At 44.1% G+C, this 12,185-nt stretch overlaps 1 protein-coding gene across 1 annotated transcript; it reads right to left on the reverse strand.

Moving 5' to 3' along the window:
• Positions 1-4,398: 4,398 nt before the first annotated feature.
• Positions 4,399-8,986, reverse strand: LOC115132756 (UPF0500 protein C1orf216 homolog). The gene is given in 3 exon segments (XM_029665492.2): positions 4,399-5,577; positions 5,580-5,989; positions 8,822-8,986. Coding segments are annotated over 2 exon segments (939 nt in total). The 5' UTR covers positions 5,944-5,989; positions 8,822-8,986; the 3' UTR covers positions 4,399-5,002.
• Between the last annotated feature and the right edge of the window lie 3,199 nt (positions 8,987-12,185).

Genomic DNA, 12,185 nt, shown 5'->3' on the forward strand with positions numbered 1-12,185 from the left:
GGCTGTGCAGGCTGTGCAGGCTCAAGCATTTTGACATGGTTCAATTTACAGAGATAAGATTCTTGACCTTCACACACAGACTTTCCTTTGTGAATGTAGACAACATCAGCATAGATTTGTGCGCTATCCTAATTGACTGTGTAGGCAAGACTGTAACCTGTTTTATTTGATAAGTTACTGCAAAATTGCATGACCAATTTCACACTAACCAACAGACTGGCCTATGGTGTGGTGGATCATGATTTAGAAATATGGGGCTTGAATAGAAGTGTCGAGGGAATAGAGAGTTATTGTGTTAAGACTTTGTTTAACCTTGCCTTCTTAGATTTTGGCATTCAATTATACGTCCTGAAGAAATGCGAGGTCGATATCAGTGGCACCGTTTATCGGTTTAATCCACAATTTCACGGTGCTGAGGCGGGATGGGATGTCACCGTTTAGCGGTCCCTTTCGTCTGCAAACCGGGAGAGGGACGTCGAGGGAAACTGGGCACGAGAGACCACTTCATCTCAAGGGGGTGAAAAAGAGCAAGTTAAATGGAAGTGACAATCTCTGAAAAAATTCCTGCTGGCAGCTGCGCGCATTCGACATAGTCAGCTCCCCTATATGGTCGCCGACCGCACGACCCCCGTGTCTGGCACACGCACCTGCCGCTCCCAGAAGCGCTTTCACCAACAGCCACATAATCCATGGGCGTGTCGCGGAGGGGCTTCTCTCAATGTGCTCTTGTGAAACCCCCTTATGCGTGAAAAAGCTCCCTTTCTCTCTCTATTGTCCGACACAGTTTTATGGGACAACATTGGGCATTATGAGGTTTCAGGATTTACATGGGACTCTATAGAAGGGTATAATCCTTTCAAGCAGAGAAAGAATACAAGTTTTAACCCGCTGTTTTCATATTTATTAGCTGGTTAAAGCAACCGAGGCAGCTGAACCTTATACCCTAGACCCCACCAACAGGCTCTCAAGACCCCCACATTCAGAAAGTCCCGGCGAACCCCCAGAGGACCCCTCAGACTTGGACAAGCAGGCAGGCAAATGATCAGTGATACAGGTCTTCAGAAGGCCTACTATTCCCACAACCATGATAGCAAATTGAAATATAGGCATATAGACGCACTGTATCGGCATAGGCTAACTTGGTGTGGTCATATTCAGGGATCATCATTTTATGTCAGCCAACAGGTTTCTTTAATCTCATCAATTAAGACGACCTGCATTAACAAGATGATGACGCATTAGTCAGAATGAATGATGTCTTCATTGAATTAGTCCATTTTATGTCCAAAATAAAACTAAAACAAATACAGGCCTCTATGAATCCATGAGGATATATCTCAATAAACCCTCTGGATTGTGGTTTACTTTATGGAGAATAGTATCATTATTAGGCCTAACCTACATTTCAATAAAAAATTTATATTGTTGGACCTCGAAACATTTTCAACATCATATTAAAATGACATGAAAAAAATATGTGGATGAATGAATTGTCATGTGACGCAAAGAGCACTTCCCATTTTTTATATAAGGACATAATATCTTGCCCATCCCTGACTCTCCTTGGCATTTATAAAGCACTCCATCAACACTTTTGTTAAGGCTCTGTGCACAATTTCTATCCTCACAGCACTGTAAAGGTTATGATGATATAGCCTACTTGTGCTTTCTGTTGTAACGCTACAGCCCTCCAGTTGTACCGAAGGTAGTTTGAGCATTTGCTAACCATTTCCAATTCAGGCAATTCAGGAAGTGGTTTGAAATTCCGTTCATGAATTAAAATGTGCCTGGTATTTCTATGAGGATATTTTCCATTCATTAATTTAATTCGAATTCACTGCTGTGGATACTGATATAAAAAATGAAACGATTCAAAGCCTGGCTGGAAATGAACCAATAAAATAAATACTTTTATTTTATTTTCAAAAAAAGAACATAACTCACCAAAAAAACCACACAATTTCATACTCAAGAAGATATATACTGTCTGAGTGGCTCATGGCAAATATTAGTTCATTTTCAATTTGTTATGTAGATCATTGGTAAAAAGTGAAGAGATACTTAACTACATCTATCTATCTATCCTGCTGTATGTTTTGCTCTTTCTCTTTTGGCGACAGGTCTTTCTATCCAGTTCATCATACACAGGCCGCAGGCCGCAGCCCCCCTGCCCTCCTTTCCCCCCCAATCCCCCACCACCCCCTTTCTGTCAAAGCTGATTGTTTCCACGCCAACAGAGTGCTGGGGGCAAGCACACTGTCACACTACATCAGGCAGAGGGAAGACAGGGAGAGAAAGAAGAGAGGGGAGAGAGAGAGTCTGCTCTATGGACTCATCAGACAACACTGGGTAGTACGGGCCTATATGTCCAACTCACAAAACACAGGGCTGAACTGAAGCTACTTCATTGGATCATGCAGAAGATAGCCCCCTTGTGTTCTTAACACGCAATTGGATTTCAAAAAATGTAAGTGACAAAAGGAGCTATGTGATGAAGAGTCGCCCTCTGCTGGACTAAAATATAGTTCTTATTTCACTCCGCTTTATAGGCCAACTGCAGGATACTGTGTCATGGTGGGTTCAGCTTGTTGTCATTGTCGTGTGAAAAAGACACCACCGAGTGATGGGAAAGAAAACACGTCAACAATAGGCAAATCATTGAAAATGACACCATTACGCATGGGATGGACGAGCCTGACCTGGACTATGATGATCAATTCATGATTTTCAGAAATACAGGGGTTAGGCTAAATGAAGGCAATATCATTGATATAAAATATAGCCTAATTCATGAGAATAGTTGGCGTTTTAGGCAGAACACCACTGCTATCGAAATCCAAGTTATGCCCGAATGCGCGCAAAGTTGCCAGATAGAATGTCTCTACACAATGGCCACAACAGTCTGAAACGTAAATTCCATACATTCAATTGTTGGAGTGTATGTAATGAGTAGGTGGATCGTTATTTCGCGAATATCGCAGGGTCACACATACTTGGAAACACTTGACACCGACTTGGATGACACCAGGCACAGCTGTGTGCACCTCTCTCTCCTCCGCAATAATTTGGGAGAAAACGTTAGCAACGCAGTTTGAGGCGTTATCTTCGCTCGTTTTTAGCAGTTCTGCTCAAGGAGAGAGACGGTGGCGCGTCCCGCAGCTCTCCCGTGCGTGTGCTTCTCCCCGGGCGGGCTGCTCTTTCGCCTGTGCCGCTGTTCGCGCCCAGCAGGACCTCCATCACACATGCCTCGTGTCCCGCCGTGTGGCGAACCTATTATACAGTGTCGCTGAAACGAAGAGATGTGTTCAGGGTGAGGTCACAGTGTTTAACGTTAGACACAGCGCAGAATCCCAAATTGAGATACAATGTGCATCCAAGAACACTTTTTTCCTCCTTACAGAAACAAAGGAGACATTTGCTTGAATTGGCCCTTTGTGGAGTTGAGGCCAATAGCTAACAAGACATAATAACAACTCCATCCCATCTAATTGTATAGGCTACAGGCCTATAGGTAAAATGTCCCTTTGCATTTGAACTTCACTGCCTGCCTAACTACACCATGGGGATTTTATGTTCTCAATATGTTTTGTTTCTCTGCGATTTTTGGAAACGGTATTTGTTCACAGGCAGGACAATGACAGAACAAACGTGTTATCCCAGCCGCTTCCCTTTTTGATGCCCTAAATACACACATCTTAAAAACCAATAAACAGATAAATATGTTAATTCTCTCACATGTTCACTGTCATGCCTGCGTCCAGGAGAGACGATAAGCTTTAGAACATAAGCCTCAGCGCCCGGAGTTCGGAGGTATAACCGAGGATTATCCCAAACTTGCCCCGGGGTTTGGCTCATATTGCGGGACTGGACCGGCGGCTGCTCACCCGGCCGGATAGGACCGCCTGGCCCCGGGGCGCAAACTGACAGATTCCCCGGGGGACCGTAACCTGCAGAACCAGCTCAACTCAGACCGCAGATTAGTTGGCGAAGGCTGGTATCTCTGGAAGCACTCACACAGACACACACAGCACTGCTAGACGTTCCCTGCCCGCAGCGACGAGAGACGCAGTAACCATGCCTATAAAGAGTGATGCTTGGTCTTCACAGGGCTATCACACCACCAACAGAACACAGTCATGATGAGGCGATACAAACGAACTTTGTGCTGCTGATAAATAGAAGATTGTACTGAAAGGTCATGGACCAGTGGCTGCAATGTATATATTTCAACAATGAATACAAAGAGGCTTTAACTGTTCTATTAGTGCTCTACAGTGCCTTGCGAAAGTATTCGGCCCCCTTGAACTTTGCGACCTTTTGCCACATTTCAGGCTTCAAACATAAAGATATAAAACTGTATTTTTTTGTGAAGAATCAACAACAAGTGGGACACAATCATGAAGTGGAACGACATTTATTGGATATTTCAAACTTTTTTAACAAATCAAAAACTGAAAAATTGGGGGTGCAATACACAAATAACTCTAAAACAATTGTATTATGCCACTGGAGAAGAAACATTTCACCTCATATGTTGTACTTTGAATATTTTTTGGCATGGATTATATCACAGTTATAGAAACAAATAAAATAGCACAGTCTACAACGTATATAGAACATTTTAAGATACAATCATTTATTAAACTCTTAAACTCTCATATAATATTTTATATATTTCAATAGATTGGCGGAATTAGGGTGAAAAAAGATATCCTGGCTCTCAAGAAGAAAGGTGACATGGATATGTTTGGAAAGTGACACAGGGTAGGACGCCAATAAATAAAAAACAAAACTGCATTATCCACTTATTAAAACACCACAACAGAGTAAAACCTCAGAGGAGGCTTGGAGACTGTCTAGTTCAGGGAAAGTTAAGCCTGGGGCAAAATAAGCTAAATTAACCATCGCCAATGGCAACAATGCCTTTGTATTCCCCTTCAAAGATTGTCCTGTCTCTGCTAGTGACCACTTCCTGTTATGGCCTCCGCTCTTCCTTCTTGCTCTACGATTGGCTGGCGGTGGCAGTTGCAGTGGTGCCAGCACCTATGCGCAGCAGCTCCTTCCTGTGGTCGAGGATGACGTCAAAGCTGGACTGGAGGCGGTTCTGCTGCTCCTGGACGCGGCCCTGCAGGGTGCGAACCCAGCGGATCAGAGCCAGCCTGCGGTACATGGTGAGCTGGACCTGGTGCTTCTCCATCTCCTGGGCCTTGAAGCGCTCGCGGTCCCTCAGGGTCCACACGGCATCCTCCAGTTCAGGCAGCTCACCGCAGTCCGTGTCCGAGTCCGACAACGTTCCCCCGTCAAGCAGGCTGTTCCCCAGTCTGCCCCCCCCCCCCATCCCAGCCCCCTCGCCTCCACTCTCCATATTGAGAGAGGACAGGCTGCCGCTGGACCTGAACTCAAACTCTGAGTCGCTGTTGCCCCATTCCTCTGAATCCTCCACTTCCACCTCCTCCTCTTCCACCACCACTCCCTGTTTCATGCTGCCTCCTCTCAGCTCTAGTTTCTCCTTCTCGTCATCGCTCATCCTCCCCATCTCCTCCTGCATCTTGCCCTCCTCTGCGCCGTCGGGGGGACTCTTCTGTACCCATTGTCTACACTCTCAATCTCAGGCAGGGGATCCATGGGGCTCCAGCAGGGAAGGCGGGAGAGTGGAGACAGGGGCCCCGGACCGTAGTGGTTGGAAGAGGATGAGGAGGAGGGAGGGTGGGGCTGGTCACGGCCCAACAAGCCCAGGTTACAAGGACGTACCTGGTTGCGGTTCTCGTCCCCTCCCATCATGATGTCATCGTCTTGACCCAGGAAGTTGAAGTTGCCGTCCTTCTTGCCTTGCTTCCTGTTGCCCTCCTGAGGCTGGCTGTTGTTGCTGAGTATCCGCAGTGAGGAGGAGCCGCCTCCCTGGCCTCCGTACTGGGGATTCACGGGTCGGTTCTGGTGAAGCATTTTCCTTTGCTGAAACTCACTTCTTCTTGACCTTGACTGAGATTCACTGTTGAGAAAAGGAGAGACAGAAAATATCATATTTTATTTGTCACATGTTACAAGCCATTAACCAACAAAGAATAGTTCATAAAATGTAAATAAAATGTAAAAAATGTAATAAAATAACGAGGGGGTACCGGTACCGAGTCAATGTGCGGGGTACGGATTAGTCGAGGTAAATCGTACATGTAGGTAGGGGTAATGTGACTATGCATAGATAATAAACAGCGTGTAGCAGCAGTGTAAAAACAAAGGGTGGGTGGTGGTGGGGAGGGGGGGGTCAATAAAAATAGTCCGGGTGGCCATTTGATTAATTGTTCAGCAGACTTATGGCTTGGGGGTAGAAGCTGTTAAGGAGCTCTTTGGACCTAGACTTTGCGCTCCGGTACCGCTTGCCGTGTGGTTGCAGAGAGAACATTCTATGACTTGGGTGACTGGAGTCTTTGACAATTTTTTGGGCCTTCCTCTGACACCGCCTAGTATATAGGTCCTGGATGGCAGGAAACTTGGCCCCAGTGATGTACACACTACCCTCTGCAGCGCCTTGCGGTCAGATGCCGAGCAGTTTCCATACCAGGCGGTGATGCAACAGGTCAGAATGCTCTCGATGGTGCGGCTGTAGAACTTTTTGAGGATCTGGGGACCCATGCCAAATATTTTTATTCTCCTGAGGCGGAAAAGGTGTTGTCATGCCCTCTTCCCGACTGTCTTGATATGTTTGGACCATGATAGTTTGTTGATGATGTGGACACAAAGGAACTTGAAACTCTCGACCCGCTCCACTACACCCCCGTCAATGTTAATTGGGGCCTGTTCGGCCCTCCTTTTCCTGTAGTCCACAATCATCTCCTTTGTCTTGCTCACATTGAGGGAGAGGTTGTTGTCCTGTCACCACACTGCCAGTTCTCTGACCTCCTCCCTATAGGCTGTTTCATCAGTGTCGGTGATCAGGCCTACCACTGTTGTGTCGTCAGCAAACTTAATGATGGTGTTGGAGTCATGCTTGGCAACAGTCGTGGGTGAACAGGGAGTACAGGAGGGGACTGAGCACGCACCCCTGAGAGGCCCCAGCGTTGAGGATCAGCGTGGCAGATGTGTGTTGCCTACCCTTACAACCTGAGCGCTGCCCGTCAGGAAGTCCAGGTTCCAGTTGCAGAGTGATGTGTTTAGTCCCAGGGTCCTTAGCTTAGTGATGAGCTTTGTGGGCACTATGGTGTTGAACACTGAGCTGTAGTCAATGAAAAGCATTCTCATATAGTTGTTCCTTTAATCCAGGTGTGAAAGGGCCGTGTGGTGTGCGATTAAGATTGCATCATGTCTAGGGTTTCCAGGATGATGGTGTTGACGTGAGTCATAACCAGCCTTTCGAAGCACTTTATAACTACAGACGTGAGTGCTACAGGGCGATAGTCATTTAGGCAGGTTAACTTCAGTTTATTGGGCACAGGGACTATGGTGGTCTGCTTGAAACATGTAGGTATTACAGACTCGGTCAGGGAGAGGTTGAAAATGTCAGTGAAGACACTTGCCGGTTGATCTGAGCATGCTGAGTACACATTCTAATAATCCGTCTAGCCCCGTGGCCTTGTGAATGTTGACCTGTTTAAAGGTCTTGCTCACATTGACTACGGAGAGTGGAACAGCTGGTGCTCTCATGCATGCTTCAGTGTTGCTTGCCTCGAAGCGAGCATAAAAGGCATTTAGCTCCTCTGGTGAAAGTTAGTTAAAGCAATTGTTTCAAGGCTAATCCCTGAGTTAGCCTACAATTTAGATAAATCTGCATGCTATAATTTGATAACTCCCGCCTCGTTTCCTGATTCAGTCCTGTATGCTGCTGAATAACTCACAATATGTTTTAGATTAGCCTAATACTAGTTAATCTTCTAGGCATCACTCCTATTCCTTATTTTTCTAATATGGTAAAAAGGAGCTGCTCAGTGCGTCCAATTGCACTCCACTTATATTACCATCAAATATTTACATGTCTCCTCTGAATGGAAATTTCTCTAATCCTGACTTCGGGGTACTGTCACTCATTCTCCGCTCTGTCCCATGATGCACAGGCACGTTGTGCTGAAGGACAGCAACTAACGTTCCGCTGAAGGACAGCAACTAACGTTTCAGGGTCGTGCGCGCCAATGGCATCTATGTAAATATTGACGCTCGATTAGTGAGCATTAAGTTATCAAGTAAAATCGACATTTAGGTGATGAGATATAATATGTTAATTTATGTGTTCTATTGGTTTGTGGTTCCTGCAATAGCTCAACAATAAAACGCATTTCCATCATTTTTTAGCTTATGTTAAACTACACAGCATAAACGCTGTCAACTACGGGATGCACCATTACTCTAATGCGTTTGTTTTTTCCCAATACACCACCTGCTTTGCAGCTACACAGCATAATGCTTGAACATTCATTTTTATTAATTCGTTCTGAAATAGATTTGAAATGTTATGAACGAACGCCGATGCTCGATGAAAGCATATAGACTATTATAGGCTATAGATCTCACGACAATAAAGCGTCGAGATGTAATATTATCCTACATAGACCACGTAATATGGTTTGAGAAAAACAGATGTGGTAAAAAACGCGGTTTTATGAAGTTAATATAAAGATGAATGAATCTCCACTGTGCGTTACGTAATAGCATAGCCCTATAGCAGCAGCGCTATCAGCTCACCCCATATCCGAGTTCTCCTCTCTCGGTCGTAGCGATGACCTCTCTCCCACTCATACAAAACAACCTTACCATTCCTTATTTCATTCACCGGTTACATAATAATTCTGATTGACAAATATGTGAATTGATTCATAGGAGGGCCTTGTCTTACCGTTTGGTAGACAAGTGCTTCGTAGAGGAACTAGATTCGGCGCCCTCCGTATTTCACCATCGGTCCACCCTCCTATGTAACGTTAATGTTTATCAGTGACTAACCTCCGCTCTATCCAGAATCTCTATCCATCCCATCCGCTCTCTCTAGCGCTCTGATAGAATGGACTGCTAGCCTACCCAATGACTCACTTCTTAAACTGGGCAGGGAAGGTAGAAGGGAAACTTCAGAAAGATGTGAGCAGAAAGAGTGCTGCAGAAATTACATTGGAATGTCTCATCTTATCCTTGTTTTTTAAAGGGAAGGTACGACCAGAAAAGTATATGCCACAAACGAACAATTGTTTATAGGCTACTCAAATGTTACTTACAATAAATGCTCACATTTACATTTAAGTCATTTAGCAGACGCTCTTATCCAGAGCGACTTACAAATTGGTGCATTCACCTTATGACATCCAGTGGAACAGACACTGTTGCATTGTGTCGCTTTAAACTGACGACTGTGTATATGTCGGTATTAGATCATAGAGAACGCATGTGTTGAGTGTGAGTGTGTTTTCGGGTGGGAGGTATGGTACATCAGACAGACTTTGCAAGTATACTCCCTCCCCATTCCCTGACATGCAGTCGCTGGCGGCAGAAGAGCGAAAGTCCCCCTCGCCCCCCCTTCACCCCATCTCCCCCTCAAACCCTTTCCACTTCAACAACATCCCCATTCAAGTGTCGCACCCCCAGGCTGCCCCCCCTCCCCATCGTTCAATAGTAGCCTAAGCACATGAAAAATACATCAAACACATCGGCAGCCCGCGGCCTCGTCACATGCAAAATCATCTCTATCTTCCAAAACTGAACACAGAACCGTGGAGCAGGACACCGATATAGAGAAACAGATAGCTACAAGGCCGGAAAATAGAAACATTGCGAGGCATACAAAAAGAAACAATGAGAGCGCGTGCTGCGGTGCATGTGAACCAAATGTTCAGACGCATGGTCATCCGCGAGGTCCCTTGGGGCGGTAAATAAATATTGTGCTTCGGTTACAGAGCAACCGAGGAAACTCATAACCACCCATCTCACACGCCAGCAGTTAATAAAAAGAGCATGACTTACCTAGCGAATAAGACCTTGTTAGATTTTTACACAGCCCCAAGTAATGACCCACTTCCCTCAGTTCAGCTTCATCTTCAGTAACACCAGTCCTTACTGTGACAGTGGCCGAGGGGAGCGACCAATGGCTATACTGTCAGCTCACAACACCACAATGCATAACGGCAGATACTGTACAGAGAACTAGAGTTGAGAGGACCTCCAGCTTTCTCTTCTCTAACAGAGATAGTCAAATCGACCAAGACACGCCACATAAAACGAACCCCCTTACATTTAGTTAGATGTTCCACCCCTTGGAATGCATCACGGAGAGTGAAAGAGTGCATATTTCTGGTCAATTATTCTAGCCTCTTCTCGGTTGAAAGTCAAATAAAACGGCTTTGTCCTCTAGATATTGTGGTCGGTCAGGCCCGATTAATATAATTCACATAACCTTCCCCGTCTTTCAAATGTTATGATTGAATAAACAAAACCAGGATTAAGTCTCAGCCTAAAGCTAAGAGGGTATCCATGGGGTTCACTCCAGCCCCTGTGCCTGCTCCTAATGGTGTGTAATGAGCTTTCCTGCAGCCCCTAACCCCGAGACCTGCTGCTAAATCACCGTGGACTAATGAGATGGAGAGATAAAAGCGGTCATTAAAAGTACTCCTAATGGGGCCTTATTATTAGTCACTTATCATAATCATTAGGTTATAAACTGCAATTATCTTAACTCTGGACCAAGAGTGGTCCTCTCTGAGCCTAGAGAGGTCAACAGAGGATGGGTGTAACTTCTAAGGGACTGAGGTCTATAGGTAACAGTCTTGATTCAGTCAGGTTGAGGTCAGTCAACTGATATTCTATTGTTTGTATTCTGAAGCTAAGGTAAGACTGATCAAAATGAAGGTGCAGAGAGCGAGAGGGAGAGAGAGACCGTGACATTTAGGGACACATTTAAGTATGTTACTTACATTTTCACACAATTCTATTGACATCAATGCAAAATCTGCACAAAAACTTAGTGCTGTGTGGACATTTTCCCAACTAGGATTCAGTCCTTCAAAGTCAGATATTTGAATTGATTTGGATCTCTTTTAATCCCCATTTGGACTAATCTTCCAAGAGTCCTTAAACATTAAAATACAATTTATAATAACAACACATTTTCACATATAATACACGATTACAAACATACATAATATACTAGCATAATGACCCAATAAATACTCTATCTAAAAAATATTGATTCTTTATCTACTATAGTCCCACAACATTTCTAGGTATTATATTTAAATTGTTTAAAAAAATAATCTTTACATTTATATATTGAAAGGTTTCTAGTTTGCTCAGTTAATTTTTCCATTTCTTTATTGCTCTAAATTGAAATGTTATTTTGCCTATTTCTCTTTTCTGTCTGGATAACGCATAGATAGTGGACAATCTATTCCTAGTATTTACGGAATGTCTGTCTCTTACCAACTGAATACCGTTGTAAAGAGAACTTGGCCGTTTTAAATTATGTATATTATGAAATAAAATAAGCATGTTTTTTCCCAAATGATCTTGTCGATTGATGACCAACCAAGACCACTGCGCATGACTGCAACAGAAGAACCATATCTCCACCTTAAAACAATCCTTGCTGCTTTATTCTGTGCATTCTGCAGCCTCCTAACTTCACTTGATGATGCATTTCCCCAGACCACCGAACAGTAGTTCACCTGACTCTCAATTAATGCCTGTGTTATTTGCTGAATACATTTTCCCGGTAAATATTTAGCTATCCTTCTGATTATGCATGCTGTTTTAATATTATTTTTTTTACATAGATTAGTTATTTGAGACAACCATGATAACCAGTTGTCTAGCTGCACTCCCAATAGTTTGGTTTCTGCCACTTCTTCAATTTGTACTCCTCCCATACTTAATTGTATCCCATGCTGTTTTGGCCTTTTCCTAGTTGAACAGATCAATATAACTTTGGTTTTCTTGGTGTTTAAAACAAGTTTGTTTTGGCAAACCCACTTCCTAATATTCTCCAAATCTCCTTGTTAAAGCCTGCTGTACCTGTTGAACCGATTGTCTTGCTGCATAAATTGTAGTATCATCTGCAAATATAGTAGCTTGAGTTTCAACTAAGGCATAGTGAAGGTCGTTGGTATATATTAAATAAAGAAGTGGCCCAAGGCAGCTGCCCTGTGGTATTCCACAGTTAAACACTTGAGGGGCAGAAAATTAACCATTGATATAGGTGGACTGTTTCCTGTCAGTTAGAT

The sequence above is a fragment of the Oncorhynchus nerka genome, linkage group LG7 (genome assembly GCF_034236695.1).
Source record: "Oncorhynchus nerka isolate Pitt River linkage group LG7, Oner_Uvic_2.0, whole genome shotgun sequence".
NCBI lineage: Eukaryota > Metazoa > Chordata > Actinopteri > Salmoniformes > Salmonidae > Oncorhynchus > Oncorhynchus nerka.